The following is a 25,641-nucleotide window of genomic DNA, read 5'->3' as shown; positions in this document are numbered from 1 at the left end:
TATAGAAATGTTTGCCATAGTTTTGATCAAAACTAGCAAATGCTTGAAGTTAGTTGCATGATTAAATTCATATGAAACATTTAAAATTTGCTCATACAGCTCATTATTTGCTGGATTGGACTGTTGTAAGAACGAAGGGTAATTATTCATTGCAAAAGTATTTCAGGTCCTTCCTGCCATCTGATAGCTGTTTGTGCTTATGCAGGGTAGCAATTGATTTTTTCTTTTTTTAATGTTAAAAATTTCCATACTTTTGGTACAAACTGCAAATTAGAGAGAAAACATTAAGCTACACTGCAGTGTCAAGTGCTATCACAGATCGACTGATATGTGACATTATCTAAAACCTCTCTGGATGGAGTTACCTCTTCATAAGTTAGTGCAAAAAGGTGAAATAACTGAAAAAACAGCTACTTTGAAAGGATGGAAATGTGAACACAACTTATCTGGTATAGAATGGCATTCCATTATTTTTGGCACGGTAAGCCTAATTAAATAGTTACATTTTAAAATCTTTATGAGAATCTTAATTATTAATGACATCAACAGGCTGAAAAGAATGTAGGTTAGGTGTGGGAAGAGTTTGGCTCTGCAAAGACATTACTTAAAAGCAAATTTTTTTTGCATGACTGAGCACATGTGCACACAGACTAGATAGTGACACTTTAGAAGAGGTTACAGTTATAAATTATTTATTAAATGTTGATAAACACTGTAGGCTATTACAGAATCCACAGAGTCCATAGTTTTGTTATAGCTATGTGTAACACCCTCAAGTAATATGCAACCACGTATAATTTATGAAAGTAATATCCGTAGTATTGTTTATTATGTATATTAATAATTTATTAATCCTTAATGAATTATTTATGAATGCAATCCCAATGGAAGGCATGGCTGACTAGTTAGTCCATTGCACTAGCTGTATGGGAAGTAAAGGTTGCACGCCTCTGCCCCTCCTTTTTAACTAGTCCAGTAGTCTTTAGACAAGGTAACACTCACTATTTCATTACAGGATCCTAGGAAATTAGACATCAGAGAGGGGCATTATAAAGAGATTTGCCTGCAAGCAAATGCACAGGATCCTTTTCTTCAATTTTCTCCAATATTTCAGTAGAGCTACCATAAGTGTCCTTTACTAGATCCATGAGAAAAAACTCCTTGCAGATGATGTGTGTATATTAAAGTGTATGAAGTCTTCATTCTGGGGGATTCTTGTACAGTTTGGTACATCAGATCAACAAAACGTGGGCCATCAATCCTTGTGGTATCCACTGGAAAATGGGCAATCAACAGAAATGCGTGCTATAGTCTAGGCTGCCATGATATCAAGGGACAGATCCTGTCTTGCAGGATTATTTTTCTGCTCCAAAGCATTTCTGCCTGACAAGGTACAGCTACTTCTGCTTGCAGCAGGCAAGCTCCACTAACTTTCATGTGACAGTGCGGTTTTATTGCAGCCCTTTGCTTCTTTATTCATGCTGTGAAATCTCTTGCTGAGGCATTGAATACCAGACAGAGTACCATCTCCACACATTAATTCTTCTCTTGTTCTTCTGCAGGAAACAGATCTCATCCTGACCTTTAACATCTCAATGCACCGTTCTTGGTGGATGGAGAATGGGCCGGGCTGCACCGTGACCTCAGTGACCCCAGCACCGGACTGGGCACCAGAGGATCATCGTTATATCACTGTCTCGGGGTGTTTCCTTGAGTATCAGTACATAGAAGTGGCTCACAGTTCTCTCCAGATCTTCCTTGCAGTAAGTGTTTACAAATAACTTCAATTCCACCATCTTTTCAGGATTTCTTCTTGTCTTTACTGGAATAGTGGATGATTGTGGCATTCATTCACGAACCCTGGCTTATTTTAGTCTAGTTCAGTTATGACACTGCTCTTAGTTTAGTTATGACACTCAGTTGTCATTCAGCCAGTTCAAGATAGCTGCATGCAAAAATTTCCAACATACATATTTATTATTGCACTAAGAACTACTGACAAGACACACTCTGTTTTCCTGATACTGTAATATATAAGTTGTGATATAATAGCAAGTTACAGCTATTGTTGTGAAAGCCAAATTAAATGTGAAATTGGGTACAAAAGACAAACCATCAGTAAAAATAGATTCACTGATCAGTTCACAAGACTCAAATCTCATCAATTTTTTTTTAACTGTATTAATTAATAGACACTAGACTACAAGGGGAGAGGTTTTCCCTCCCCTCCTGAAAAAGTTACACTTACATAAAAATCAAAACCCAAGATCTTAAATCTTTTTTAGGAGTACAAGGATCCACTGTTGCACTGCAGAAAATTTGTAAGGGATAAAAACTGTTTGCTTGGGAGAAAAATGTATAATGGAGCTCACAGCTATCCAAAAAGTAGGCAGCTTTTCCATCTATCTATTCCCATCATTGTTTATCACTCAAGCTTGACTCATGGAATTACAGCTTCATGGAATCATTTTAGTTGGAAAAGACCTCTAAGATCATCAAGCCCAACCATTAACCCAACACTGCCAAGTCCAACACAAAAGCCTGTACTTAAGTGCCACATCTATACATCTTTTGAATACCTCCAGTGAGGATGACTCCACCATTGCCCTGGGCAGCCTTTTCAAGTGCTTGACAAAGCTTTTGGTGAAGAATTTTTTCCTAATATCCCACATAAAGCTCCCCTGGTGCAAGGTTGATTTCCCTTGATCCAGACCAGGATGCCATTGGCCTTCTTGGCCTCATGGGCAAGAAGGGTCATGTTCGGTTGTGTTGACCAGCACTCCCAGGTCCTTTTCCAACAGGCAGCTTTCCAAACACTCTGCCTCCAGCTTGTGGCAGTGCCTAAGGTTGTTGTGACCCAAGTGCAGGACCTTGGACCTGGCCTTGTGAACTTCTTGCAATTGGCTTTGGCCCATTGATCCAGCCTGCCTAGATTCCTCTGCAGAGCCTCCTACCCTCAAGCCTTCAAAAACCGATAACCAGGCTATTTTTTCTGCTTTTTTTTTTTTTTTTTTTTTTTTTTTTTTTTTAATTTAATGAATGATGAACAAGAAACTCAGGGTATATGTAGTTCAAGCTCAATTCCATTCCCGATCCAACAAGGAGTTTTGTGTGTCTGTGTTTAGAGCTGTATTTTTGGATAAGTTCATTATTTTCAAGTCAGAGTAATGGTTCAAAATAACAAACCATTAGTAATCTGCTAGCTGTAGCTAATCACATCTGTGTTATATTCCCATTCATGTTACTCTCAATGTGATTATCACAGGTAAAAAGCAGCACAGCGTAAGTATGGGTCAGTTTTCCAAACCCTGTGCTTGACTACTGTTTACATCACTTTCACATTTCCCACTGTGGCTATTTTTTCTAATAGAAATGCTAGTGTAAATTCAGTCCCATATTAAATGTGATTAAATGGGAAACAGAGGAATTAACTGGTAAAGCTCAGTGACATGTAACACAAAGTAAGAAGAGCAGGTACTGTTTGTGTCAGGAAAATTAATCCATGAACACCAGAGGTTTATGTTCAAAAAGGACAGAGGAGTCCTGTTACTTTATTTGAACAAATGGAGAGGTCATGGGCATTTCCCATGGGGTCTCTCAAATTGTTAGAGGACTCAGCCTCCTTTTTATCTTAATTTCCCAGCCACATTTCCTTCTCTCTTTTCCCATTAGCTGAGGTACTTGAGAGGTACAGACTTCCAAATTGCCTAATACCTAAGACCTCCTTCTAATATATACCTCCCCCCCTTTCTTTTCCTTGTGTCAATCACTGGAATTCCTATGAAATTGCATTGTCAGTGGAGTTGGAATAGATTATTTTCTGAGATCTCTTCTTACTCTAACAATTCTGTGAATCTGTGATTCTGTATTTCCATGGAACAACTCCCTAATTTCCTGCCCTCCCAGATCTTGATCAGTATTATAGCTGAACCTGCAACGGTGAGATCTTAGCTTTGTCACACTTTGACAGTAACAGCTATTTAACGGTTTGCTGATACATGCAGAAAAAATGCATCAATTTGGCCACAACTTATTCAATATTTTTTTGAACACAACTTACCCTTAATGTAGTCTGTGCTCGCATACTCTCCACTAAACCTTTCTTTCCCAGGGAAGTCTCATTTACAGAGCTCCCAAGTCTTGAGCATCTGTCCCATCCAATATGCTCTGCAAGGACCATAACTCTGCCTGTCCTTATGTCTACAAATTACCAAAATGAACTGATTTAGTGATGGCATGACTCATACACCCATATGCATCAGACAATAAAGTGTCCTTGTGTGTTTAAAGGCTATTGATTCTTGTTGCTTGCATTAGAGAAGCTATTTCATTTTCAGGCCTACTGGGTTATCAAGGATAGATGTACTTAAATGACTGGTCTCTGGAGAGAATTATTCCAGGTAAAGAATGAGGTCAGTGGTATTAATGGGGATTTGATTTGCAACTATTTGAGTTCCATTCTGTGTAGTACTTGTGGAGTGGAGGCTGACTGAGAGTTCCTACCTCTAAGCAATAGGAGATATAGCTGCCACTTCACCATGAGTAGGGCAGTGCTTGGGAGGGACACTCCCAAGTGTGCAAGTTATACACCACTGTTTATCTTGGCTTGTAGTGCCAGGGCTTAAGGTAGTCATGGGCTCTGTGAATAAATAAATTTGCATCTCAGCCTTTTGTCATACAGCTGAAAGAGTTATAAGTGGGCAGTTTCTCAAGCACCCCCACATATCAATTCTATCTACAGAGCCTATGTACAATTTTCTTCATTTCCACAGTTCATTGAACTCTTGTCTTATAAGAGAAGGTGAAAAGCTTTTCAGTTCAGGCCCCGAGCTGTGGTTCAGGTCAGAGGGTTCTGCTTCCAGATCTATCACAATATTCTTTTGAAAGTCATTTCATCTCTCTGTTGCCTCTTTCCAAGTACAGAAGAGAGAGAAAAGCACGCTTGAATTTTTCATGTTCATTTCATAAGACTCTGTACCATTTGCACAGATAGAGATCTCTTGAATCTTTTCAAAAGCCCTTGAATATGGGGGCCACCCAGTACAGTAAGGTCTTTGTGTGGTACAAGGAAATTATAATGTTAATTGCATTTCATACAGAAATTGAGCTCCAATTCTCCGCATTTTTCTTCTGTCTTTGTTTTACTCTTTGATTATCCATGACCTGCCCTCACTCCCACAAGTCTGTTCTTGCAAAAGTCAACAAATTAAAACCCATTTGTAGATCAAAACGCTGAAAGTATGCAAATTAGAGATCAGCCTTGGAGATAAATGTAACAGAATTACATATCTATTTGCCAACACAGGATTAAAAGTATTTAGTATGCTTGTCTTTTACTTCTCACACACTCAAAAATCTATTGATTTTAGTGGAGATAAGTGCCTGAGTTATGGGAATAAGACTAATGTGAAGGCATCACCTTCTTCAGTTTGGGTTTTAGTTATATAGCCCTTGAAAAGATGAACTGTGTAATATTATTCCAGTAAAACAAGTGGAGGAAAAGCATTTCTTATGTACTGCATCTGCATTATTGATGGTAATTTACATACCAAATAAATAAAACCATAAGTAAACTGTTACATAAAAGTATTGACCATTTTCAAAGTGATCCTGTTTACTGATTTCTTTTTTATGTGCTGTATATTAGTCTTAATTTCTTTTTGTTCCTTCCTGTATTTTCACTTGAGTATATGCTTCATGCGATCATTAAAATTATTATTTCATGCTTCAAAATCTGTAGTATCTAATTATCCATCCCATAGTATTTACGGTAAATCCAAACGGTAATATTGCTTGGATTTGTGCAAAGTCTGCATCATGTACAATACCTTTCAAGCCCTGATGCTGTCAGATTGATTTAAAATATCATGAAGCATAACTGTGTTATTAAGATGCAACAGTACAGCTTTGAAGGTAGGACGCCAGCATCGAAATCTCTGCTCTGTTGCAGACTTACCATAAGACCTTTGGCAAGGTGCTTAATTCATGCCAGTTATTGTCTGTACTATACAAACAGTGGTTCTTAAATATTTCAGGAAGATGCTGCCAGGATAATTCCATTAAACATTGTAGGTAATCCAATATTATGGAAAGGTGGTCTGTATATGTATTTAAGCACTTAGAACAGTAGAATAACCTGTATGTTCCCTGCTTCTCTTAAGGCTTAGTAATTAGAATATGATAATCTTAAAATCTTTAATGATAGCACAGCACAGGTTAAATAACTCTCATGCCCTGGTAGAGGCACTCAGAAATGGTGTACTTTTATAAGAATATATTTATTGAACTGTCTGCCCGTGTTTTAGACCTTCGCGCTTAAATATGTTACTCAAACACTTAAAGGCCCTCAACATTGCTGAGGAAATATGATTCGGAAAAAAAAAAAAAAAAAAAAAAAAAAAAAAAAAAAAAAAAAAAGCAGTAGTTCCCATCTAAAAGAACTAACCTTCAAAGTATAAAGCCAGCCAGCCAGCCCATATGGAAAGGGAAGATGCTAAAGACAGGAAGACAGAGAGGGAATACTAGTTTGAAGTTTCACTGGACCTCTTGTTTGACCATTGTCAGCTTTCCTGTAGGCATGATAAAAACGTCCTATGATTCAGAATGAGTAAACTTCTGACAAAAATTCTCTGCTGGAAAACTACCCTAAAAAGCAGCAAAAGACAGAAGTGTGTGAAAGTTTGAAATTTAGGAAGTAACTGACAAGAAGGTGGTGTCTCATCAGCAGTGCACTCTCACACTGACAGAAGGGGACGAGCCAGGTGGGACAGGACACAGAGAGTCTTGCAAGAGAATAAAGTAGTTGAATTTCACTGGAAGAAACTAAGGAGAAGAAATGGAGGTTTTAAAGCAAGAGGTGGAAAATAATCTCAGCAGTGGGCATTTTCAGAAGCAAGGAGAATACATGGCACAGGAGGAGAGGCAGGATGCTCCTCAGGCAGGAAGCTGAGACTCACAAAGTGAGAGATCAGGAGATTATCAGCAGGACACCAAAGGTTAAACAGAGAGCTTGTAAAGCTCCTGCATTTAGAGCAGGAAGGGAAAACAAGCCTTCTGCAAGGGAAGTACATTTGATCTCTTTTTTTTTTTTTTTTTTTTTTCCTTGTGGTTTTCATTTTATTTTTATTTGGGAAGATACTGATAAGACCTGAGGAGAGAAAAAGGCCAGAAGTTCCTCCAGATACACCACCAAATGATAGAGCAAGACTAAAAGAATCAGGCAGCAGATTCATCAGCAGGACAGACTGCATGACAAGAGGAGAGACAAAACAGCAAAGGCAGGGGAGATGAGGGAAGTAGTCACAGGAATGCATGGAAAATAAAAGCTACTTAGCTAACAATGTCATTAGGAATGAGGCAAACAACAGAAGAGTATTTCTGTGTGTCCCAAAATATTCACGAGTGGAATCAAATAACACAGAGGATGGCCCTGGCTAGTCCAAGTTGAAATGCTAAAATTAAAAGGCAAGTCCCTTTGACAGAGCTGCAAAGGAAAAATCTAAGAACTTGTACAGTTGTAACAGCCTTCACTGTGCTCAGATGGATAATACTCATCTTTTAGGAAAAGTCACCTATTGATGTACCCCTTGGGTTCTGTTAACAAACCAGGATATTCCATTTGTGTGCTCAAAATACATGCAGTGTGATATGCTGGGAAAAAACCAAAATGCAGCAAAGCTCTTGCAAAACCTCAAGTGTAGCAGTAAACTTAATGCTGTGTTCTTAAATTTCCAGTACTTTTTACCCAATGTAATGGTCTTCACATGTGCAGGAAGAACATCTTGCACATAAAAGCTCATTCTTAGATTTATCCTTGTTAATTTTGTTCCTGCACCTCCCTTCTGATAGCAGCCTCCCCTCTTCCTACCTGCTCACACTTATACACATACCTTGCACATCAGCTGTCTCTTCCTGTGCTTTTAGAGTGGTGACAATATTTATGTGAGAAAGGAGATGAGAGCTCATGTAATTAAGTTTTGACTCTTTGAACCTAATGGAGAAAAATAACATTATTTAATTATCCAAAGTTCTTTTCTAGGGCAATACAATGGTTGAAAGAAAATTGATTCTTAATGATATAGATTGGTACTTTAGAAAGTCTTTTTTTCACTGTGGGACTGGGCAAAATCAGCACAATGTGAAGAAGGTAATGCATCATTGTAAAGTGTTAACTTTATAACACAGTCTTTCCATGCTAGCAGGCAGGCATCAGGTTCAAGCATCTTTGACATTGGCTCAGAGCACAGTATATTGCAGCTTTTCTGTTTGACAATAATGCTAAAGCATATGTCATTAGTATTTTGATGGATTGCTATAGAGATTTTTTTATGTCTACATGTATTATCTGTTATTGCTTCTATCAAATTTTACCTGCATTTCTTCACTACTTCTTGCAGAAAACTGAATTTTACACTTCAAAGCATAAACGTTTTTCATAATGAATAGGGAGCTTTGTCAGTAGGATTGTACTCATTCATTTCCCTAAAAACTTCTCTTCTTAATGAGCTGTGTTTGTATAAAGCTAAGCTATATAATTTTCTGAAAACAAGTTTTCTGCAACTCAGAAGAGAGAAGTCAGCTTTAAACAGTCTTACCTGACCAAGGGAAACAGCATTGTCTCTGAAAAGTTTATTTCCCTGATGGAGAGAAAGACAGCAGCATCAGCATGAGCTGAGACTGGCAGAAGCAATTCTGCTTCTCACAGATGTTCTTGCACTAGCAAAGGCAAATAGCGTATGTGATTTTTTTTTGATTTTTTTTTTTTTTTTAGCAGGGTTGGAATTATGAAAACAAAGAGCTGAACATTGGACTCATTACTTTGTGGCCTGAGGGAATTTTCCTGAGAATTTGTTTTGACCATCTCATATGTATCCCTTCACACAGGGGATTCTGATTCTGGCTGAGCCTGTAGTGATATGATAGAGCACTGAGGTTATGGATCCCCAGGTTCAGTGCCTCGTGGCTGTCCTGGGGCTGTGTGATGGGAGTGTTGCTGTGATGACTGGTGATGCTTTCTTGCTGGTTTGCTTCCTCTCACAGCTGGCATTTAAATTCTTCCTCAGTTCTGGTATTGGCATAGTCCTCTTTTTATTTCACTGTCACAGAATGAGAGCTGCATGTGAACACTTTCCAGCTATACATAGGTCAGATTACTAGGACTGGGCCCTCTTTACCTAGTCTTGGTGAGCCTCTCTCTTTGAAGAGATTCTGGATAAAAGCCTAGTCCGTTTGATTTTCTTGCTATACAAAGGAATTTAGAAGGTAGAAAAACTTATTACACTTGTTTGAGATGTAGGAATAGTACTGAGAAGAACAGCAATAATAATAAGTTACACAAGCTTCTGTAGTCATAAGTATTCCTTTACAGCTTGTAGTTAAACCAAAAGCAATACCTCTTCATACTGAAAACTCACAGTCACGTGTCAGGTTCACCAGCCCCATTCCTGAGTTGATTCTGAAGGTACAATAAAAATGAGGGCTGCTTCTTGGAAATATTGAAAACCCCATCCACAGTACAGCTATACCTCAGTGTCACCATGTGTGGTATTCCTGCTGATATTACTTTTATGTTTAAAAGAAAAAAAAAAAAAAAAAAAAAAAAAAAAAAAAAAAAAAAAAAAAAAAAAAAACCAGAAAACACCTATGAAGAAGTATGACTTTTTTTCCTCAAATTTGCAGTGAAACTTGCATGGTATACTTTAGATAGTGTGCTTCATGTTTCATTTTTGTGTGCTGTTAGCGCAGCTTCCTGAGCAGGAGATGAACAGAGCACATAAAAGTATAATGTTATGAAAACATACAATGAACTATTTTGCAGCTTTAGTCATGACTATTCTGTTCACAATGCCATGGTTCTGAAAATCTGGTCTGTAAAATTCACCAAAGATAAACAATGTGAGCAGCTGTAACTGAACCTGTATTAAAGGCACTGATCAATGACAGATTACTGAAATTCTATAATACAACTTGAGTGCTTCTGGTGGAGCTAACTACTGCACTAAAAATAAGGAAAATAAAAATCTAGGAAGTATTTAGATATCCCTGATCTTTAGTGTGTGTACATAAAAACAATTATATGACATTATGAATTCTGAATTTTTTTGCCATTTTCTAGCCCAGACAGCAGAACAAGGCTCTTGCCTTCCAGAAAAAAAAATTAAAAGCACTTTGCTTTCATGCAACTATATACCCTATAACCCTTGGAGTAAGTGTTTGAGCCATACCAAGCTAATGGGGTCAGAAAACTGCTCACAGTATTTTTGACAACTTTACTTTCTCTTGCAATCTCAGAATCAGAGCTGATTGGGAATTTTGTGAAGGAATAGGATTCTTTTGAAAAATGCATCAGCCCTGAAATGTTTTGTCTTATCATAACAGTGTTGTGGTCTTCATTTAAAGTGCAGGCAAGTGATGTTTAAGTACCTGGTTTTCTGGTAGATTTTTTGGTTGGCTGCTTAGTCTCTGGACTTTCATAGTACATTTATACTTGGATAGGGCTCATCCTAAAACCTGCAGCATGATTGTTCATTATGTTTGACCTTTTCTACAGTTTCTGTCATGCATTCAGCCCAAACTCTGGTGGGCTGTGAGTACAGAGGAAGCACAAACCAGGGAGCACCTCTGATAGCCAGTTTGGATCTTCTCATCTTGTTCTGAGGCAGAAAGAGAGCTTATTTGTGTGAACATAAGCTGTGCTATACCATTTGGCCTCTAGGTCAGGAGACTTTATGTAGGTTATTTCAGTTGATACTATGTCTATATACACTTCTTTATGTTCACAAGGCCATGGCAATTGCACACTTAGAGTCCATGTTCCCTGGACATTCAGCAATACCAATGATATCTAGATCTCCAGCTAGTGTTTGAGTCATGCTGTGGACTCTGACCTTGGAGTTCAGGGAGGAAATATGAATTGGAATCCTAGTACTGGGAGGGGAAAGTTTATCGTATGTCTTAATTTTTGTAGTGCTTTTGTAGCATATGAAACAACGCATGCAAATAAGGATCCTCTGTAGACATACTCTAAGGATTCTTGGCTCTCTGACTTCTGCAGGACTAAGGAAAATAGAGTCTGAGATTGAAAATTGAGTCTTTTTGTTGTACATTTTCTGAAATTTCCACCTGAAGCCTAGGTTTTAATTGACAAGTAATATTCATTAGTGAAAAATTCATTGTTCCATCCAACTGAAGAAAATTCTTTCCCTTAAAATCAGGAGTTATCTGTTCTTTGCTTTTATTCTCAGTAGACATCACCCAATTCTCACTACTTCTTTAAAAGATGTTATCTTCAGCACCAGTTGGGCAGGTAGAGCACAGAAATGCGCCTCTGATGTGTTTGGGGGGCTTTCCAGGTGTGCTCCTGAGCAGCACCTGTCACCTAATCTACAGCACTATTGAGACATCAGTTTTGCAATACCCAACTGCTTGAAACTGACTGGTATAAAGTGATTCATGTTTTCAAAACCATTGGAGCACTGTTTTTTTTTTCCCAGCAGGCAGCATTCTTTAAACTCTACCTTTGAGCTTGGTCAGCCTCTATTCTGGTCTCAGCACAGAAAAGGAAATAGGATTTCTTAATGTATACAAATTAACAATGAAATGTGTGACTTTTCCTCTGCTTTATTTTACCTCTGCATGTCCATGTTTTCTGCAAACAGATCAGTCTTGTGTGCATAATCACAACCAGAGGAAAAAAAGGCATCTACAAAGTCACAGGAGCATTTGTCTTCTGGTAACAATTGTTTCCATAGATAGGAATTCAACATTGCCATGACAGAATTTATTTTTCCTTATATGTTCACAATGATCAAGTAGTGACATCTGGAATCTACCCTAGAGGTTCAAGTCAATAAAATATTAATATCTGCCATTTCCAGCAAGAAGGTTGTAACAAGCACTCGGCAGAGAATTCTCTGATGTTTTTGCAGTATTGTTTTGTACCTAATTAGTTAACTGTTTCCTCTTCCATATACTCTTTTCCTAAAGATTAGAAAAAATAAATCTGGGACTAGGATGTGGTTCTCTGCCTTCCATTTGGGTAAACTGCTGTTCAGATAGCCCTGTTTTCTGGGAGTGCTCTGGGAAGTGGCTACTGACAAGGGACTGGATCCTCAGCTCCTCCTCCCCACTCCCATGGAAGAACAGTTCTGGGAGGAGCTGGACTGACTGCACACATCTGATTCACAGTTAAAACCAGGCACAGAAATCAAGGCAATGCTGGGCAGCCTCACCTGAAGCACTCACCATTTTATCAAGGCACTATCAAGGCTTTCCTTAGTAATTGAATTCAGTGTATTCAGTCATCACGAGCAGAGAGAACTAGAGGAAGAGAAGCACTGTCAAGTCTTGCTTTAGACAACTCCATTATTCCCATTCCTCTCATTCAGTGAATAAGTATTAACAGTCACTTATGCATAAGAAAAAATAATGAGTTTTAATGAATCTCCAAAGATCAGCTGCTTCATAAAAGCAAATGCCACACTTTTATCAGCAAAAGTCCTCCAAGTCCAACATCAGCAGCAGAGGGAATTTCTATTTTGAAGCAAATTGCACCCAGTTTCAGTAAATTATCATAGAATGATTACTCAACTTTTATCCAGTTGATGTTATGCCTCCCTAGTGAACTGGTTTATTGTCAGTATGTCTGTTTCAAAACATGTCTTCCCTGGAAAGCACTCTTTCATTCAGCCTCTGCCACTGGAAGCAGGCAACAGCTTGAAGCTAGCAGCTGCTCTTGAACAAAACAGGTAGAGAATCAGAAAGGCTGCGAATCCATTACAATAAGCACATCATGGCATAATTACAGTAAATCTCCAGAATGGTCTGTACACACAAAATGCCATATGTTTTGGACAGAGGAAGTGTGCATTAGCAAAACCATAGTATAACATAAGCATTTTCCACACAAGTCCTGTTAGTTTGAAATTGATTTTTTTTTAATCTTGAAAATTATTGACAGAACAGAGGATAATACTTGAATGGTCAGCTAGTTAGCTTAAAGGGGATGTAATTAATATCCTGAAGGGCAAGAGCAGGTGATAGAAAGGTTTGGGGGGATTTTACAGTTGTAACTGCATAATCTAATACTGGTACATCCATTTAACCTTTCCTTGATATGCTCTTCTTTCACCATTGCATGTAATAGCAGTTCTGTTTTCTAAATGTCTTCATTTGACTTTGAACAGGTTAATAGGATTTATTGCTTCTGCAGCCTGCCTACACAAAACAGATTGTCAATATGGGCAATCCTTTGTGGTCTGCCAGGGAATAATAGACTGCTTTCTCCATCCCTGCTTTTAGGAAGTGATTTAGTTTCCTGAAGATTTAGGTACAAAAGGGAGAAGGAGGAGGCAGGCAGTTTTTCTATGTGAGTCTATCGTGAGCTGGCACTGCTAAATAGCCACTTGGCATTTGCTGTATCAGCTGGTGGTCCTTGCCTCGATTTCAGATGGAATCAGCCTCCTGATTCTCCATTAGAGGTGCCTGCAAAAAATTTGCTGTGGCTAGGTAGCAGTGGTACAAAATGCATAACCCAGATACATTTCAAAGATTGCGATGGACTTTCGCAAATATTTTTTCTTACAAACTGCATGAATTGATCTCATCCTCAAAAACATTAATCTGTTAAATCATTGTTTTGTACTCTGTCTGAACCTACATTTTAGGTTTCAGTGGCTTTGTGTTTTGTAAAGCTTATTCTAAAATCACTGTGTATCATAAGAAGAGGATTTTTCCTCGAACTGTTTGTTCTTTTTTGCCACGATTATTGCTTCCTGCTGCAGCCATCAGAATATAACAATGCAGCAAATTTTACAGAAATGTGAATTACATGAACAGAACAAATTGTCATTTTTAAAGTATCAGATTCTTTCCAAATGTCTTCTGCACATGAATTATGAAGCTCTGACTGAGTGGAAGAGGTTAGTCACATTCAAAATTATTATACTGATTATATCTGAGACATAGGTAGGCAATACATGCTGCATCTCAAGTCTCTTTTTGATTCTGGAAATAATACTGCTATGAGAGGTTCACTATGAAGATCCTAAAAATTACCAGAGGTAGTAGTCATTTAATGATATGATTTTTAAATATGGGGATGAACCAAATCCCTCCACAGTACATTTGTATTTTTGTTTATCTATCCTGAAATACTCCTTTTGTGTAAATGTAATTGTATGTAAACCAAATTAAAAAAAAAAAAAAAAAAAAGGAAGAAAACCACAAGAACACAAACAAAAAAATCCATCAGGTTTGTTTCCAAAGTCATATGAAGGTATTATCCTTTTGTGCATTTGCTCATTTGCTGGGAATTGCCTTGGATGGTGAGATCCATAACTAACAAGAATTCATGAACTTCCAGACAAACAAAATTAATCCCATTTATTTCCAGACAAGGCATTCCTAGACAAGGGCAGCCACAGATGACAGCTGACTTCAGAGGACTGAACAAGCACTGTGCACTCAAGCAAGGTTTGATCTGGGGAGTTTGATCTCAGAACAAGTCTGAACTTGGAGCTGAACTTTGCAAAGGTATCTTCCTCAGCTCTAACACACGTAGGAGCATCAGGCTCCATTTGATCCACAGCTCCTTAGAGAGCTCAGCTCAGTGCTCAGAGCTTTGAACAAGCCTCAGGGGGAATTTTGAAGACAGTGTGGAAAGCATTAAGGCCATTAGCTGCCTCATGGAGGGATTTGGTGACATTTTGGAGTCAGCATATGCAGCTGCATAGACCATTCAGGAGGTTGATAATTCTTCCTCTAACTTTAGGTGATAACAAAACTTCACTAAAATTGAAAAGTAGCCTTCTTCTGAAAGACTGTTCAAAGGTTTTTTTCTCTCCTAAACAGACTGCCAACTGGAAAAGAATAAGCAATTTTAAATTGCTGAGAGATTACAGATCAACTCCTGGCTTGTGCATGCAGAAGTGTGTTTATCATCACTTCTGGAAAGCTAGCTCTTTTTAAAATTTTATTTTTAATATCTTAAGGGGGTGTACAAGAACCTGCCATTCTTTTCCAATATCTACAATTAGCTTTAAAACCCATTCTTCTGATGATCTGCAAAATGGCTTCTAATAGTCTTTTTGATTATAAATGAAGAATTTTTTATTTGAATCCTAGGATCTAGTATTTTTCTATACAAAACATTTAGCAAATCAGAGACTCACGTGGTAAGTAATATTTAGCTTCTTCAAAAGAATGTCTGATAGAGAAGTTTCACATGAAAAAGGTCTAATAGCTGGAAATGGTGAACATCTGCATTGTTAAACTATCCAACATTCCTCCCTATAGCTTTCCTACTGAAATTTGAAAATATACCCTTAGTTCTGTTAGCATTTTCTTATTCTAAATTAAAACGTACTACTTGTGTTGTTTGTTGCAGTTGTTTTTGCTTGATTGTTGATGCTGTTGTTGTTGTAATTTGATTTTATCATGTAGAATTCATGTCACTCTGATCACTTAGGCTATCAAGCATCATACAAGGTGAAATCACAAACTAAGTATATTATCATGTCAGATTGTTTTTGCAGAACTGCCATCATATTCTACAAATTTATGTTTGTTTACCAAAGCTACCTTAGTGTTCCAGATACGTGACATGGCATCTATTGAGCATTACTGAGCTTTACGTGAGTTGTTAGAATTCAGTACATTTGCTTTATTTTTTCCCCTTCGTTTAACATAAATGGCACTTGTCAAAATTGCAACCTGCTAACTTAAATTTGGGCATCATTCAGCCAGCCTCCACCCACAAAGGTACTTTGGCTTTACTTCATGCAATCTGGGACCTTTGTTTGCTCTCCTTCCTTGCAAATGGCTGCAGTAAAGCTACAGAGACAGACAGACTGATGAGGAAGAGCATACAGCAATTTGGAACATGCACGGCTTGGATTTTTTAATGCCATCTCAATAATAATACACCTGCGACTAAAGCAGGTGATTGGAAGTGGAGAGGATGCATACAGACAGATGGATTAAGACAGCAGTAATTGTGCTTTCACTTGATTATAATATTAACAGGCTCCAGGTGATTTCTATTTTTCACAGCGTCACTCATCTCAACAAATCCCAGCAGGCTGGGAGGCAGGCTAGAGATGCATCCTGTTTTTCACACGAACCTGTTTCCAGCATGAGCACTTAAGAGAGTTCTTCTGTCAAAAAGCAATTAGCTTCTGCAGTCTAGGGTGCTACTTAGAATATCCAGGCTCATGTGTTTCATCATAAAACTGACCTTTTTAATTTTTCATGCCTGAGATTCCCCACTAAAAGAGTAAGCATTAAAAAATACAACCCTAGAGAAAATACTGAAGGCACATGTAGAATTTATTAAAGGATGTCTGGCCCTGATGTGCTGCAGATAGGAACTCAATCTGAATATAATAAATATGAAGTATGCATTATTGTGTGCTTAATTTTGAAGTAATTGGTGTCATTATGTAGCATAATGATACCAATTACATAAAAAGCATAGGAAAGCAATATGTGCTACATTTACAGGCTCACATTTTTCCTGCAATAATTGCTTTTCCATACAAATAGTGTCTGCTTGCTGATACCTTTGAATAACTGTGCACAAATTATCCCAATGTTTCAAAGTTTGTTCGGCTTTTCTAGTAGTAGTGATTCACTTTTTGACAAAATTTTGCACCATTTTCATGTAACAGAGGCTTTCATTGGCATTGACATTCAGGATAAGCAAAGAAATTCCTCTTTTGGCCAGGCAACTTGAGTAAAAAATACTGCCAGCAACAGTAACATCTTCCGGCCACCTCTGGGATCTGTCAAGTAGGAGCGTTTCAATAGTGCAAGAGTACTCAAGATTTAAAGTACAAATAGATGTTAAGCTTTAGGAATATCTGGCAGAAGCTGGCATAGTTTTAGAACGGTATTTCAGTATTTTGCTCTAAAATTTAGTAGCAAGTTTCACTCACATCTCTACTGTTTAGACAGAAAGAGGACATGACAGCACCTTTATCCCTTCTTGAAAGTAGCATGAGGTCAGCCAGGGTTCTTGAAGCTGACATCTATTCCTGCTTACGAGCTAGTATGCAAGATCCCCACAAAAATGATCCTCTGCTGTAGCAAGGTAGAGATAGTGCAGAGAAGAGCAAATGGAGGAAACAAGAATATGCATCTATGCAACATACATGCATATCTGTGTGTGTGTGTGTGCATGAAATGACTGAAGCAGAGCTCACTGCAGTGCATACAGAGGAGATCTTTAGCCAATGTGCTGTAGAACATTAATATAACATGCAAAAAAATTGTCAAGATTTATGCCTTGTGTCGCTCATTTATCTGCATTCAGCTTCAGACCCAGTCTCTGCTGTCTGGATAAAAAGCTGTAGAAAATTAACAAAGACATTTTTCTATAGATATGATATAGACATCAGAATAATTCAGGGGTCCATCAACTTCAAAACCCAATCCCTGACACTGCTAATGAACAATGTGTCAGAATAATCTGGAAGTTAACTCAGTTCCCTAATGAATTCATTGGGTCAGTTCTGTACTCTGGTTGGAATGATGACACATAAGAAATAATTTTTGCTAGAGAATGGGCCATCCTTTAATGTAGTATCAAAAGTATCAAATTGAGGCATTTTTCAGGAAAAAGGAAACAAAACAAAAGTAAGTAAAACTACTAAAAGCCACAAGAAAATCCACCCATCCTGTGCCCTTTAATCACTTGAAAGTCCTCACCTCTGAAACTTTTCCATGCACAGTAGGCAACTTCTTATTTTCCCTTTGCTCACTGGGGATGCTGTAGCTCATTAAATTGTATGTCCTCTTTCTATCATTTCCCAAGAGTTCAGTTTTGCACTTCCAAAACTTTATTTCTTTAGCCTTTCTTTTGTTATTTTTGTGCTTTATGCAAAATGGTGCAGTTTTTCTTTCATTTTCACCATCTTTGCTGAATCACCCTAAAACCTTATGTTTATCTTAAAGCTTTTGAAAAATTCAAATTTATGTAAAGGATTCTGACTACAAACACCTTAATCTTTTTCCTTGTCATACAACTTCCATTTGTTTTCTAACCATTCCACTCCATTTAGAAACTACTCTCTGTTCCAAAATCTGCTTTGGAACTCTCTGCTGTCTCGTTCTCATGGCAAATATTTCTTCTCAGCTTTTGCTCCATGCTGTCTTTACTGTGCATATTTGTCTCGTTATTTAGATGCTAAGTCCATTGGGGTACATGATGTCAGTTTGTTTATGTTTATAATACTCAGTGTAATATTATTGCCCTCTGTAAAGCAATAGTGAAGGCACATTAAGACTGATAAGTCAATTTGAAGGAAAGCCTCCAATGATTAATGAACTTGTCAAATCAACTAGGACACCTGCTAATCATTTTTGAGGTACTGACAAATGTAGCAGCTGTTATTTATACCAGCTGTAGCCTGCTTAGTGCTCAAGCACTTTTACTATCATTAAAATAGCAAGAGTTTTCTGAAATTTACTTTGTCATTGTTTCCTTCCCTTCACAATACCTGCTGGAATAAAAACTATAGTGCACTGGATTTTCTTTGTTAATGAGTTATTTAGGTTTAAGCTCCCACAAGCCTCACTGTGAGGAGAAGAAGCACAGGCAGACACAGAGGGCTGAGGCAGTCAACAGAAGAAAGCACTGTACTTAGAAAACTAATTTTCCTCTAAGTATGGTAGATTGCAGCTCTCTGAAGCAGAGTCCTTGCTTTCAAAAAACCAATTTCTGGCGGATTGCAGAGGTTATTCCCCTTTGGTTTTCCAGCATCAGACAGGAGATTGGAATGGTGGACCCTCTCTCAGGGGGCCGGCAGCTTCACAAAAAAAACCAGATGGGACCTGACAGGCTATTTCCAAGAGATGGAGTCTCTGAAGCAGGAAGCAGAGATGCTTGAAAGACTGTGGGGAAAGCAGCTTTTAAACTGGGTGAATCAAGGACTCTTTTGACAGGAGGCGGCATCCGTTCACAGGCTACCAACTGTCCTCTTTGTTATGTGACAGTCTTCCCAGTCAAAGGTTGTGCTGTGAACTGCGGATGATTTGGTTAGGGTAATGTTTGACCTGTGCAACACAAGCTGTCTCTCCATGATTTTGACAAGAACCATTTGTTTTGCCTTGTCAGTGGGTGTGCCTCCCTCGGTCTCCAGCCCCACCTCACCAATCACATCCTAACCTCCTCAGTCTGAGCTGACATTTAAGTTTCACCCACAAGGGATTTGAAGCATCCCAGTTTTTATTATTTCCTACAAATATTAAACTAAAAATAAATTATTTTCTGAAAATACTTTAAATTTAAACAGTGGGAGATTTACTTGTGAGAACCTTTGAAACTCAGATCTCTCATCTTGAAATGTAATTGAGTGTTTGCAGAAGATGCACATTGCATCTGTCAGAAAAAGGCTGTCCCTGAGGAGCTAGTTCTGTGCTTTTCAGGCATGCAAGCAGGTACTTCTCTTCACCAGCTGCAGAAAAGTCTGCCAGCTTTTTAGCAACTGATGAGAATAAGCTCATCAGTTAACCAAAAAAAAAAAAAAAAAAAAAAAAAAAAAAAAAAAAAAAAAAAAAAAAAAAAAAAAAACCACCCAGAAGGCTGGATGAAAACGGGCTGATATGCAGGTCTTGATCTAGTTTGCTGAACAACAGTGTTGAGCTTTTAGTTACAGGACAAAGGTAGAAAGAAGCATACTCCAGAGGGCCACTCAGTTCTTAGATACTCCTTCTACTTAAAACAGAAATGTACTGAAAATGCAGATATAGATTTGGGCTACGGCTTGTGTGCAAGACGTTATGTTTGGGCTCTTTCTCAGTGCAGGAAAGGACCTGCAGAGATTTAGGTCTTGTCTGCAAGGAAGGTGTGAGGATCCACATTAAAACAGGTGGTTATTTCAAACAATTATCTTGGAAGATGTGCTTTCCATCCTTGAAAAAAGGGAGATGGAATTAAAACCTCACCAACACAGGTGGGTCTAAACATGGCCTGATCCCAAGAAGTGAAAGGTATAGCAGAGGCCATGAGGTGATTCTGCAGCTTCAAGTGTCCTCCTGTCTTTGTGTTCCTGGGCTGTGGCAGGGTCTGATGTGACCCTCATGGAAACACTGCTGACACCATGGATACCTCTGAGAGCTGGTCTATGGGTGCAGCATTTACAACTCTGTGACCCAGCCTCTCTTGAGGATTCTTAGAAAGCAACCTTATAATTGTGCCTTGCTGAGCTATTCCTGACACAACCAAAAGTCGTAATTGGGGTCAGACAGCTTTATGTCTTGTCAGACAACATTATATCTTGTATAAATTTTCAATATGTTTTTAAGCAGCTTTCTGTCTTCCAGGAAAGGCACTTCACCCTAATATAGTTAATAGAGTTATTGCTTGTTGCAATATTAGAAGCAGATTTCTGATATCTCCTGTCATCATTAACATGTACTTAAATGGATTTCAAATATGCAGGAAATTAAACCCAGTGTAATGTAAACATTATGTCAAGTTGGATTTTTGATGCAAATCAATGTATTTATAACTGTGCATGCATTTGCACAAGGGTATGCATTTGTTCATTGACTTTTAATTAATAGAATCCTTGCCAATTCCTCTTTAGACCTTTATTATCCCTTTCTTTTAATGCACTTCATTCATCACTTTTAAAAATTAGACCAATTTAGTTGCATAATTTGAATCCATAATTGAATCTGCTAGCTACTCTCAGACTTTACAAGTTAATCAAATGACATAGTTTAAACACATTTCCAGTGCATGGGAAAAACCACGTCAGCAACCAACCCCCAGCCCATTTAAAACGGGAAACTCATTCTAAGCCAGGCTCTGCACTGATTAAACTTCTTCTCCAGATTAAATTTTTCCAATCTCTGATAAAAAGTAACATAACATAAGACTACATGGAAGGATGAATAAAGTATAATTCTAGTGAAGAATGGGAAACGACAAATAAATGAAAAATCCTATCTGAGGTGGAAAAGAGATGTGTAATTGAACAGCATAGAACCATATGTCAAATGCCATCACAGAAAGAGGCAGGAAAGGAAAATCCCAACAGTAACTCAGTGAAAATATCAGCCCAACTGCTTCTCCTTACTAGAGTGCTGCGGACTCACCAGGGACATCTTACCTGGTCTAGCATTTGACAAGTCTCTGTTTATGTGTGCTGTCACCCCAACAATATTTTTTATTCCCCCATTCTGTCTCTCTCTCAGGCTAAAAAAATATACATAAGCTACCAGAAGGGAACCCAAGGAAATTAGGCAGGAATGACAGCTATCAGAACCAGTGACTAACTATATCAGAAAGCTGCTTTGTTTTAAGCCCTGATATGTTTGAATTGTACCTTCTATCAGGCTTGCATGGATTTGTGGCAGAAAGTTTTTGAAAAGTATGGCAAGCAAATAATGTTTCATCTATATAGATGAAATATTTCAAAGATGGGGGGTGTGAAATAGGAGAAAAGTATATGTGGATTTCCTTGGAATAAGGATATGAAAATTCATGGAATGCCATTATGAATGTCCGTGGTATTACCTTATTTTCCTGCCCCCAGCTGTATAACTTCACCAGAAAAAAACATAGATGTTTAAGTTATTATATTAAAATAAATCTGAAATCTGGTAGTGAAAATTACTTAAGCTATAGCAGCAGAAAACTAGTTTTGTCAATATATTCTACATCTCTTTTAGAAACCTTTTCTTGTGTGGCTGTAATGATTCTCAGTGTAGATATGTGCTTACATTTTAATATTATACCTCTGCTTTTTCTCCTTATTTGTTGGCTTGTGGGCAAAAATGTTGAGTAAATACTTCAGTGCAGGCAACATAATTCTTTGCCTTTCTACTCAATAAAAGAAATGTTATTTTTAGAGCATAAAAAATTTTAGCATCACTAGATTATCTTGAAAATTACATGTTGTGGCTTCATTGATATAATTAGTATTAACTCTCTGAATTCTTTTCTTAGCAGATTTTCTGGATAGCCAATAAAGCCTTCCAACTAATGACCTGTAGGCAGCAGGGTATTACTTGAGACAATACACAGTGAACCCTGGATGTCAGGAAAAAAGAACTGGAAAAGGAAAGGTCAAGTACTGGCAGTGAAATGAGCAAAATTTCTTTCCACTGCTCTTAGTTCTCTTCTTTTGTTTTACCCCTTTGCTGTCAGCATCACCCAAATCTTGTCACTTCCTCTTCACTTTCCTCCTGTTGCCAGTTTAGTGGAAGGAAACAGCTGCCTAACATATGCAGTCAAATCTTCACTCCATTTCTGTGAGAAGACATTCAACCTTTCATCAACTTCACAGCTGTAAGATTATCTCCCAGAGCATGAACTTCTCTCAGGTCTCCAATATACATTTGATTCTGGAGTCCATCACCTGTATTGTATTGATAAACAATTGCTGGTCGAGGCTGTCTCCTCTAGGCTTGTGGTTGTGTTTGTGGGCTTCCTCACCTGACTCAGAATTGTCATCAACTCAGGAATTCTGATGCCGCTTCTTCTGCAGAAGAGGAAATTATTACAGCATCATTGCTGTATGATATGTGATGCTATACATTTCATTTCAACAGTTCTTTTCAATGGTAGAAACCTAGAATATTTCCATATCGCAGTATTGTTAATTTAATGGCTTATATATATTTTTATCCTGAATAGAATATACAATGAGTACATTAGATATAATGAAGGGTCTGAGAGCATTTGGTTGTTCTAAAAAAGATCATGTCTTTCTTAGAGTTTCAGTTAATATTTGGCTAAAAGCCAAAGAAAAATAACCAAAGATCTAAAATATTCTTCTCAGATAGATTTTTTTTTTCTGACAGATTTATGATTTTAAATGAAAGTTCTACTAGACTCTAACTCCCCAAAACTTGGGCTCATTTCCAAATTTAAGCTTGAAGGTTTTTTTGCATTTCCACCTTCTATTCTGCTTCTCAAGCACTATCTGCTTTTGGCAATTAATACAAACATTATGGTGTTTGATATGCTTCACTGCAGCATGTGAACTCAATTTCTCTTCATTTGTAGCTTTAAAATAGTATAAGCCCCTTTGTGACAGTCTTTCACATTGCACTGGTACTGCTTACTGAGCTGTGGGCACACACCATCAGAGTCAGCTGTACAGAATGTATCCCTTTTGTTTTAGCTTAGATACACACATTTCGTGCCCTGTCAAGGCAGGAATTTAGACAGACAAGTGTTACAGGTGGGATGGAAATGGGTTTACCAGCAGTCTGACTAAGGGCACACATAGCTTTGCATGGGCCATAAGGGCAATGGAGGGAGCCCCACAGTTAAGATGATTACAGGACCACACCAGAGTCTAAAGCTTCATTTATTTTTATTATGCAGAATGACGTTGCATATCTCAAGTTGTTCCCATATTCCTTTGCCCACACATCCTCACTAACAGGGCAGTGTATTAGTACAGACTAATATGTCCAAAAAAACCAACCTTTACAACGACCATCTCCAACCAAACTTCCACTGCTGTCTATTGCCACTGCAAATCCTCTGGGAAATAGCTGGTATCTTTAACTGTGGCTAGAGCAGATATCAACATCAAATTTTTGCTGGTATCAGTAAACCTTGTAGAGATACATTTCAAACTTTTTCGCATATCAGAATATCTGCCCCGGAAGAAAAATTGTTCATTGGACACAGAAAAAAAAAAAAGACTGATCAAATGGATCTGAGAGTAAAGTCATCCTATGTACACCAGTATCTGTGTAACTCTTATGTGGTCCAGAACCAGCCTGTTATCAGCTGTTAACTGAGAGCAGACTGGAGAGCCTGGCCACCAATATAGCTGCAGCAACAACCAAGCACAGGGTCAGCTGGCTATCCCACAAACAAAGGATGAATCCTCCTGGATGGGCTGATAGGGTTTAACAGCCATTCTACCCTGCTCCAGCAATCCCAATACATGCACCAGATACAAAAAGATGAATATTGCTCCCATTGTCCTTAAAATCATTCTTTCATTCCTCTATGTGGCACTTCTGGGGGAGGCGTTGGGGGCGTTGGGCAGGCACTGATCTCTTCTCTATATGACCAGTGACAGGACTGGAGGGAGTGGCCTGGAGTTGTTTTAGGGGCAGTTTAGTTTGGATATCAGGAAAAGGTTCTTCTCCCTGAGGGTGGTTGAGCACTGAAACAGGCTCCCCAGGAAAGTGGTCACAGCATCAAGCCTGACAGAGTTCAGAGTTCAAGTGTCTGTATGATACTTTCAGGCATGTGGTGTGACTCTTGGGAGATCCTGTGCAAGGGCAGGAGTTGGACTCGATGATCCTTGGGGATCCCTTCTAACTCAGCTTATTCTGTGATTCTGTGATTCTCTGACTCCTGTTGTATTGCAACATCCATTGAGAATTTGGAAGATGACAACGATTCTTTCTTCATCATCAGAGTATTTCTTATTTGTATTGAACCTCAAAAGACTTTTTAACAGGGTGAACAAAAACCAACTAATGTTGCTTAAGTTAGATTAATGTACCTGCATCTCTTTTTATTCTCCTTTATAATAATACAGTGGTCATCAGTCCAGTGTTAAGGGAGATGTAAGAATGAAATAGGGAAATTTAGAGAAAAAGTGCATCTACCTCACACAACAGATACTACCCAGAAATACTCAGAAAATACCCTGAGCAGCCTGGGTTTGTACGCTAGAAACACTGTGCTCTGTATATATCTGCATATGAGACAACATTTTTTTAGCCTAGTTACAACACATTTTAAATTGCACAGTTGTCAGACTCAAAGTATTACATGCTTGATATGTGCAGCTAAGAATTTATTGGGACCAATTAAAGATTTAACAATCCTATCAAAACACAACAATTACTACTAGTCAAATTACAATGATAATAATGGTCTAGTTTATCAAATTATTAGAGGAAGGTCTGAAAAACCACGCAGTTAACATTGTTATGCAAAAACTCTCCAGTATGTACCCCTTTCTCTGGTGTTACCTTCATCCTTTTAGTCTTCTTCTAAGCTTAAGGCTGTGATGTCAGTTTTACTTACATGGTATCACAGTCTGAAAGACATGTAACTGAAATGAAGCATGCCTTCTCCCAGGTTATCCTGCTGTTGAAAAGACAGGCTTTATAATTAAATACCTTGGAAACACTGAAAGGTGATAGAAAGAGTTATGCTTATTCCCAATATACTTTTTCTTTCAGAGATACCCATTTCTCACAACCTTTTCCACAGCCTACTAGAGGGAAAAAGATTTCCTCTTATCCTATTTTCCTCTGAAGAATGAAAACGTAGAAAAGGCAAGAATGAACAAAGCTGAGGAAAAAAGCTCTATAATACTAATGACTAGACTACAATACCTAATTTCTGCAAAAATATATATGAAGAAAATTAGACATTCTTTAAAATTAAACAAAGATGTTTACACTCCCATTCATCTCTACCATTAACAAATATAAGTCTGGTACTAGGAAAGACATCTGAAAATGTAAACTGTATCCAAACACAATAATCAAATAACATAGAGAGTTATCAAAGATGTAGGTTGTTCACATATATAATCTCTCCTTAAGTTTGCTCACACTAAAATATCTGCATTATGGGCTTCTTCTCAGTATTGTGCTCTGGCTGTCCCCACTGACAGCCCCTGAGGGATAATAGGTGCACATCTT

At 38.0% G+C, this 25,641-nt stretch overlaps 1 protein-coding gene across 2 annotated transcripts in view; it reads left to right on the top strand.

The window, feature by feature from the left end:
• Window positions 1-25,641, top strand: part of NKAIN2 (sodium/potassium transporting ATPase interacting 2) — a gene marked incomplete at both ends in the record, with an annotated part of 534,677 nt that overhangs the window by 454,830 nt on the left and 54,206 nt on the right. For both annotated transcript variants that reach the window (XM_083857719.1, XM_083857720.1), the window contains one exon: window positions 1,563-1,763. In XM_083857719.1, coding sequence (XP_083713845.1) covers window positions 1,563-1,763 — 201 coding nt within the window. The remainder of the gene's footprint in view (window positions 1-1,562; window positions 1,764-25,641) is intronic.

The sequence above is a fragment of the Zosterops lateralis genome (assembly GCF_965231275.1).
Source record: "Zosterops lateralis genome assembly, chromosome: 3".
In the NCBI taxonomy this organism is placed as follows: Eukaryota; Metazoa; Chordata; class Aves; order Passeriformes; family Zosteropidae; genus Zosterops; species Zosterops lateralis.
The sequence above is the reverse complement of the archived record's forward strand: the minus strand, read 5'-3'. Positions and strand labels throughout refer to the sequence as shown.